This window comes from Monopterus albus, unplaced genomic scaffold (genome assembly GCF_001952655.1).
Source record: "Monopterus albus unplaced genomic scaffold, M_albus_1.0 scaffold132.1, whole genome shotgun sequence".
Lineage (NCBI taxonomy): Eukaryota > Metazoa > Chordata > Actinopteri > Synbranchiformes > Synbranchidae > Monopterus > Monopterus albus.
The window spans coordinates 894,310-902,460 of NW_018128012.1; the positions used below are offsets into that span (position 1 = coordinate 894,310).

The 8,151-nt window shown below is 43.6% G+C and overlaps 1 protein-coding gene across 14 annotated transcripts in view; it reads left to right on the forward strand.

Annotated features, from left to right (window-relative positions):
* celf2 (cugbp, Elav-like family member 2) overlaps positions 1 to 8,151 on the forward strand; it is a 202,228-nt gene that overhangs the window by 154,078 nt on the left and 39,999 nt on the right. For 13 of the 14 annotated variants that reach the window (XM_020613274.1, XM_020613273.1, XM_020613282.1 and 10 more), the window contains one exon: positions 2,426 to 2,560. In XM_020613274.1, coding sequence (XP_020468930.1) covers positions 2,426 to 2,560 — 135 coding nt within the window. Of the gene's footprint in view, positions 1 to 2,425; positions 2,561 to 8,151 lie in introns of those variants that run through there. The other variant, XM_020613287.1, reaches the window with a different exon arrangement.

Sequence of the window (8,151 nt, forward strand, 5' to 3'; positions counted from 1 at the left end):
TTGTCTCATGTTCCCCATGGGTCAAAAATGTGCAAAATCACTACTCTGTTTTAGCTGTATGTTCATTTTTGTTTTATTCATCTCACACTACATAATAGCGGCTATGTCTTTTGAAACTAAATATCTGGTCAACTCTATTTAATATACAAATCACTGCTATACTTTCTATGTACCATTTGTTTTATTCACTATATAATGGGGGGGGGGGGTGAAAGCTGGTATCTATACTATGTGTAGTACATACACTCATATAGTCATTCATTCCAGTCTAAAACAAATATGGTGACAGGAAAAGCAAAAGAGACGCCATCATTTCTTGTCTCCATCTCTACTTTTCTGAAAAAGAAATTCTTTTCCACAAGAAGCTGCGGCTTTTCCACATCGTTAGAAGAGTCTATGAGGATTCAGGAAATACCTTCAGAATGAGGGTGAGTATTATGAAACAATGGTACGGGGTTAAAACGGTCAGCAAGTCTCAACCACGCATGTTAATGGAAGATTATCTCTGTGACTCCAGTGTATGTAACAGAAGAGAGTCACAAGCTGGGTCCACCATCCCATACATAGCTGGGTACAGGTGTACCTAATAAAGTGGCTGGTGAGTTTTTGTACACAGGTAGAGTACAGGCTATAGCTCTACACCACAGAGGAGTCCCTCTGGCTGACACACAGACGACGGAGTGGCGTCATAAGCCAGCTGCATCACTGTCCACTGCAGGGGAACATACTAAAATGACAGTATCCAGCAAGTCAGGGGAGAAATCCTTATAACAGCCATCATTCGCTCCAGTGAAATATAGCAAAATATGACTTTATAAGACATAACTGTCGGGGTAACGATGGTGGAACTTAATAAAGCAGCCACTACTCGCAGCCAGAATGTTGAAATACAGAGCAGACCATACGTAACATGTCCATCCACTTAATGGTAATGTCCTTTAATAAACCCAGTGATGGAGTCGCTGTAACAGTGATGAATGGCTGCTCAGAGGTTTATTAGTTTAGTCAGTGGAGGAGATGGAACAAGAAAAAGAGATGGAGACAGAATAACACAGCGATAACTATTATTGGTAAATCTTGTAAATCTTGTGCAGTTTTTTCTATTCACCAAACCTTTGTGATTCTTTTTTTTTTTATTAATGTGAAAACTCAGCATGAAGCCAATTCTGCCCCACTTTATCCCAGAACACAAAGCTGACTCCAGAGCCGGCTTTCTGAGTCTTATCACCCACCCGCCTGCCTGTGCGCCTCGTCCGAAAAACAGAAACAGTCAATTGTAACTATATCTCCTCTCTTTCTTTTCTATCGACACAGAGTAAATTAATTACATTGCTGTTAGACTTGTGGTAATCTTCCTCTGGAGTGATGTGCGCAGACACACGCACAGGCTGTGTACAAAGGAGTTAAAGCTTTTTGAAACAACACTTATCTTGGCAGCGTATCCCGACGGTTCGTTTTTAAACACACAAACAATTCAAACAGCAAAACAAACAAGTGCGCTATTGATTTCCCAGAGTGCAACAGACCGCTTATCTCTTTCGCCTCGCGGTAAGAGCTGACAGTTTCCTCATTAAAAATGAATTGGATTAGCATTACATTGAATGTGGGGGAAGCACACATATTGTTTCTGCAAGCGATGAAGATTTTGCTCCGAGCCTAATTCATGCTTAATCTCACTCACATGCTGAAACAGCCTGAGTCTCCCACCTTTACCTGCAGCTGGCTCCCAGTCCTCCAGGCTGCAGCTGAGAGGGAGGGATGGTGTCATGGGAGGAGAAAGAGAGGGAGCCATGGGGGAGAAAGGAGGACAGAGGAGGAAGAGGGTGAGAGAGGACAAGCTGGAGAGTCTCGGCAAGCCGTCAGTGTTGAAGTGATAATGAGACATTGATCAGAGCCTTGCAGATGGCATGATGAAATACATGATCTCTGTCCGTCTTCATCTCTCTCCCACTTCCTTTCCTTTCCTATGATCGTTTCTTCTGATCCGTGTGTTTTGTTCTGTCTCTTTGCATTTTTGTTTGTCTGTTTTCTTTTCGTTTCATCTTTCTTTCTCTTTGTTCTTAACAACGGTTGTTCTCCTTCCCTATTTCTTGACTTATTGGCATTGTTATAGGCTGTAGAAATATTGGTTTCGAGTGGTAAACTTGTGCTCTGGCAAACTCCATACAATACACAAAATAAATTAAAGGAATAAATCAGGATTTTAGAAAATGTGCGAATCTGCTTTCTTGCTGAGAGGTAGATGAGGTTGACCGGTTGACAGTTAGCTTAGTTTAGCACAGAGACTGGAGACAGGGGGAACAGCTAGCCTGGCTGTGTCTTGCTAGGCTCAATCTTCTCACCAGCTTTTGTTGAAAAATCAACAATTAATATGCAGCAGTTATGTCTGCCGATTCATTCACATTTTTTCTTTTTGGCCCTGCAGCAGTGGAAGACAGGAAGTTGTTCATCGGCATGGTGTCGAAGAAGTGCAATGAGAATGACATCCGGGTCATGTTCTCTGCGTTCGGGCAGATTGAAGAGTGCCGGATCCTCCGGGGGCCCGACGGACTCAGCAGAGGTGTGTGTCGCTCCGACTCACTCCCATCCACACTTAATGCTCCTCATGTGAATATTACTGCCTGAACGGCCTCAAGCAGCTGCTGCAGTTCATTATGTCAATTTGTCTCATGACTCAAACTCAAAGACCTGGAGGAAGTATTTACCTCATGACAAGACCAGGCTGGTTGAAGAGGGCATCTGAGCCAGTGGTTGTCTGAGAGTATAAATCATATAAAGAATAAAATAAGAGCTAATACACCTGGGCTCATTAGTGTTACCTAAAAAACACTAGGGATATATCTATTTATTTTATTTCTTTAAAAAATCTGATGGAAAACCGACTTTAAAAGCAAATTGCAACCATTTGTTGCATTTGTTCCTACTTACACAATCAACAGCTCATTTGTCTGTTCTCAAACATCGTTCTTTCATTGTCTTTGATTTTTCCTGAGCTGACACGACCAATATTTACTGTAGGTAAAAACTTCAGGAGATACGTTTTAAACTGCTCTGACACCACAAATAAGTAGAACAAAAATCAAGACTTCAGTTTTGTCCGATTGACATTTGTCTGTTAACTACAAAATCAGATCTGCTCTTTTATGCGGGTGCTCTGTCCTGCATATTGTAGCTTTCTGTTCCTGCGTGCTTACTTTTATGGTGCAACCAGTGTTGTCTTTAGCATGGCGGGATCAGTCGCTGAAGTATAAACCAAATATTCTTGCACTGCCTTGTTTGTTACGGCCCACATTTCCTGAGTGAATCAGAAATCCACAGGGAATAGTGACATTATCTCTGACCTGGACAGAGAAACTGAGCTTTTACTGTATATTTCATTCTTTCTGCACTCAAAGCATTGGATCAGATCCTCCTTTCACCCAGCTTCTTCATGGGAAACAAGATTTCCCTCAAGGTTTTGACAGAGTCAAGTTAAAGTAAATGAACTGGAGCGACATCTTGAGGCGGTTGTGGCCACTGTGAATACCTGCTTCTCCTTTTCGCTCTATATATCTTTTCCCTCTCTCTTTTTTCTCCCCCTCTTGCTCTCTCAGCTTCAGCCCCTGATCATCCCCCCCTCCTCCTCCGACCTCCTAACCTCCATTCATATCCTTCACCTTCCCTGCCGCTCCAGTTTAGCTGCACCGTAAGCCAGTCTGAAGCTCTTTGATACTTCCATGCTGAACCTGAGGGTATTTTAAAACCCTCAGTCCAAATCTAAACAAAGCGCTGCAGGGCTGGTTTAGAAACCAGAAACAATCAGACCAGCCAGATTTGTCGACACCTGAGTTTGACTAATGTCTTCTCAGACAAACTAGAGGTGAAATAACTAGTGTAAAAAGGACAAAGTCACCATGTAGTGGTTCATAAGCCTGATGTACAACCATACTACTGCCAAAAACAACCTGTCATATAGTGTATATCAGTCCCGTCTCAGCTAGTGCACCTCAATGAATAGCCCATGTAGTAATATAGGAACCCCTTCCTCCCTACAAGCTGATGATTTCTACCATCCTCCCAACACTCCCCACCTCCCCCTCCCCTTCCCCCTCCCCTCTGTGGTTTCTATGTGCTGAGGAGATGGGGGGGCTTTTGAAACTCTCTGTCCTCCTATTCCTCCTCTTCCTGTCATACAAGCTGTCACTGTCATTGTCACACAGGTTCCTTGTGAATCTGTCGGTCACATTTTTTTTTTCTGTGATTGTCAGACGTTATGGATGTTTTATCGTTGACTCGAGTCTTATTTTCTCAATGTGCCTTCTCTCTCTTTCTCATCAAGGTTGTCTCCACATAGACCCACTCTTTGCCTCAAACTAAACTACTCTAATTCCCATGTTCCTTTGCTTCTTCAAACAGCACCACCCTCCCTGTCTATACCACCCTGGCTGTCCTAGAATCCTCTTTTGCATCAATTTGTCCTCTTTTTCCCAGACATCCCACATCAGCCTCTTGCTCTCCCTTCCCCATTTCCTTCTCCCATCACTCTTCGGCCCCTTCTTTTGTTCTCATGAATATTACACAAGGGATGGCCAAATCCTTGTTTCTGTAGGGCTAATATAAACCACTTGGAGGCTGAGAGGAACTGCTTGTAGTCCAGCTTGAGTCTGACTTGTAAACAACAACCATAACCAGGGTGGAAAAAATAGGTCTTTAAGGGTTTCTACATGTCTGCGACTCCCGGAGGCCCTCAGTCCCACCTAGCTGGGCTGCTGAACTCCCAATAAACCATGGTATCAATCAGAAGAGCTCTCCACCATCCTGCTATTAATAAAATATGGATCACACCACCAGTGGTTGGCTGGGCCTAGGGGAGCTACCCTACTTACATTAAAGAACTGTTTGGTTCTCTGCTGACGACGGAATGTGGCCCATGAGGTATTTTTAGCGCTCACCCCATATCCCAAAACTCTGTGCCGTGAAAACTAAAACATGCACTAACCCGTCAGAAAGCATGGCATCTACTCTGAGCCTTTCTCTTTTTTTGAACATCAATGAATCAATGTTCAGTCGCTGAGGAATTCTTTATTTAGACGCTTCAAGGATCAAGCTGCAGAAACCAGCTATTGGAGGCAAACCAGGGAGGTCCCTTTACATTCAATGACACTGTAGCTGACCATTTTACAAAGAGTCAGGACCAGACAGAAGGGCTAGCCCAGATGGAGGCTCCATGAAGCTCTGGTCCAGTTCTGGGACGGTACTTCCCTCCAGAGGATGGGGCATGCTTCTGGAAAATAAGCAGCTAAATGACAGATTGTGGTCCTTCTAGACAGTCCCCTAAATAAGTTGAAAAAATGACCCCTTTTCTAATATCCTGTCTACAGTACTACCAGCTAGCACAGCAGCCCAGCACTGTAAAGGAATAGGGCGGTGCTGCAGAGTCCAATGGCATGCATACCTCTGTAATGTTAAGCCACTAAGGCAGGTTGATATAAAGGTTGAGTAAACTTTAGCTTCCAGTTGGCATGGACATAAAAGAGAGAAAAGGAGGTCAAATAAGTTTTTTGTAAGATCAAAATCGGGTCCTTATGAGGACACTCATTTTGACAACAATACAACTGTTCAAATGTAGTGACAAAGTGAAGTGAAAACGCTTCTTCCTGCATTATTTTATGATATCAGGGCCTAAATTTCAACAGGTTGATATATAACTTGGCCACATAACTGTACAAGTACTTAATAGTGGTTGATATAAAACAGACTACAGGTTTTACAGGCAAAACTCCTGTCAGTCCTAGTAGTCTGTCAGTACACTGACCTCAGGGTTTATGTTGATATCTTAGGCAAACACATGTCAAAACTGAGTCAGCCTGCAGAGTTAAACTGAGGAAGTGAGGACAGGGTATTAATTGGGGAGCTTTGTGAGTTCTGCTCTTTCAGTTTCAACAAAACCTCATATCTAAACTACAAAGTAGATTTATGATCATTGCCTGCTCTGGAGTTTGTCAGAGCAGGCAATGATCACGGTTTAAAGAAACCACTACTGAATGCTGTAGACATTAAAGAACAGTGCACCAACAGTGACTTTTAATAAGAGATAGGGTGGGCGCCACGGTAGCCGGTGTGGAGACACTGTGCAGTGCAGTCATTCACCTCAGCCTTCACCTTAAGGCCACGTTCGGACCGAGCCTCAATGGTCTCCATTCATTTCTATGGGGGATTGCGTTCATTGCAGGCGGCGCTGCAGAGGGGCCTGGCAAAATGACGCAACCCTGTGAGGCAAAAAAATAGTTGGATCTGGGTCAATGTTCACCGCACCATGCGATGACATCATCCTGCAGAGGCGTTGCATTGACCAATCATGCATGGGGGACAATCAGGACATGGATGCCCACAGGAAGATACTTTTGTTTACCTTGCTAGCATGAGAATTCACTGCGATTCACATTTAATGTGCCATAATGATACGCCATGCATTTTCATTGTTAATGAATGTTTAGTAGTGTTTTTTAGCTATCAATGCCGACACATTGGTGGTGACGTTAGAATTGGCACTAAACAGAGGCACCCTGTAGCCAAGCCGTTGTGGCGCCACACACCATGTACCCTGGGTGGCACACTGCATGCTCGCCATTGGTGGTTCGACTCCAACCACCAACACTCTTCGCAGGTCTGTTTCCTGTCCACCTCTCTGCTACCTACTGTAAAATAAAGGCTAAAAGCCTGAAAAATAACCAAAAAAGAAGAATCGGCTAAGGTAGCATAGGCTACGTTAGCAGCATGGTTAATCAAAACACAATAGAGACTCCCAGAGTGGAAACATGAATGAAGCCCCTCATGTCATCTCATCACAATGTGGCCAGAGTGTACATGCCTACACCCCCTGACCAACGTAGCCCATTACGTTGGTTGTTGCGTTTATACCAGATCAGTCTGATTGTCTGTTAACACTTTGTCTGCACAGACAGCAAAGCACAACACATCACCAGACCAGCAGCTGTATGTATCTACACAGGTGGACTGAGCCTAACTCACAAACACTGTAGTTATGTGAATAAACACAGGAAAACAGACTAGAAGTATAAAAATTCAGGCTAAATTTACCATGAGTAAAACGTAAGCCGTTACAAACCAGCTGGATCAATTGAACTAGAAGTGTATCTGTTCCCTCAAATGCGCATAACACAGATAACTGAAAAATGCCTTCTGTGTAGACACACTGTAAAAGATTTCACAGCACTAAAATAATGTCCTGCTAATTCTGCCTTTGTTTCAGAGTACGGTCATTATTCATACAAGCAGGGAAAACACGGGATGTTTTAAGTGTTTGAACAAATTATCAGTGTTTTTGGTCAAGCTGTCGTTTCATTTTAAAAGTTGGAACTAGTCAGGGGCATCCAGTTCCCTCTAAAGAAGCACTTGCACCTGGTACATTAACCTTAATGTGATGTACACAGTGAGGTATTTGGTACAGAATTGGTCAAAAAGCGTGATTATATTATTACTGTGGGAATGCATGGCCTCTAGAAGGACATGCTTGTGTTTTGTCAGGGAAAGCCTCTGTGAAAAAATCTGTGTCAGCAGGTAAAAACCTGACCATCCGTCACTCTCAGCCTCGTTCTATCACAGCAACGGCCGGCTGTTGATAGAGGTGGGAGACTACAATGACTGCATCTATTCCTGAACACATCTTCCTCTCTCTAACTCTGTTGCATTATCCTCTTTTCTTTTTCCCCTCTGCCCTTTCATCCCATCCACACAGCCAGCGAGTCTATCCGATGACCCAAGCTTTCAGTTTTTCATCTGTAGCCGAGCCGCACGTGAGCCAGCCCAACCTGAACATGTGTGTGTCTGTGTGTGAGCATGTGTGCAATCGGTTCAGGCCTGGCTGCGCTAACATGGCTTGGTGAGTTTGTTAGCATATGATTAGCCCGGGGGGTTGCTGAAGCACTTCTCACATTATCAAATCAAATCAAATCAAATTGTATTTGTATAGCGCCAAATCACAACAAAAGTCATCTGAGGACACTTTACAAAGTAAGGTCTAGACCTTACTGTTATCAATATTATTACATAGGGAAAACCCAACAAATCCCCCTTGAGCAAGCACTTGGCGACAGTGGGGAGGAAAAACCCCCTTTAACGGAAGAAACCTCCAACAGACCCCGGCTCTTG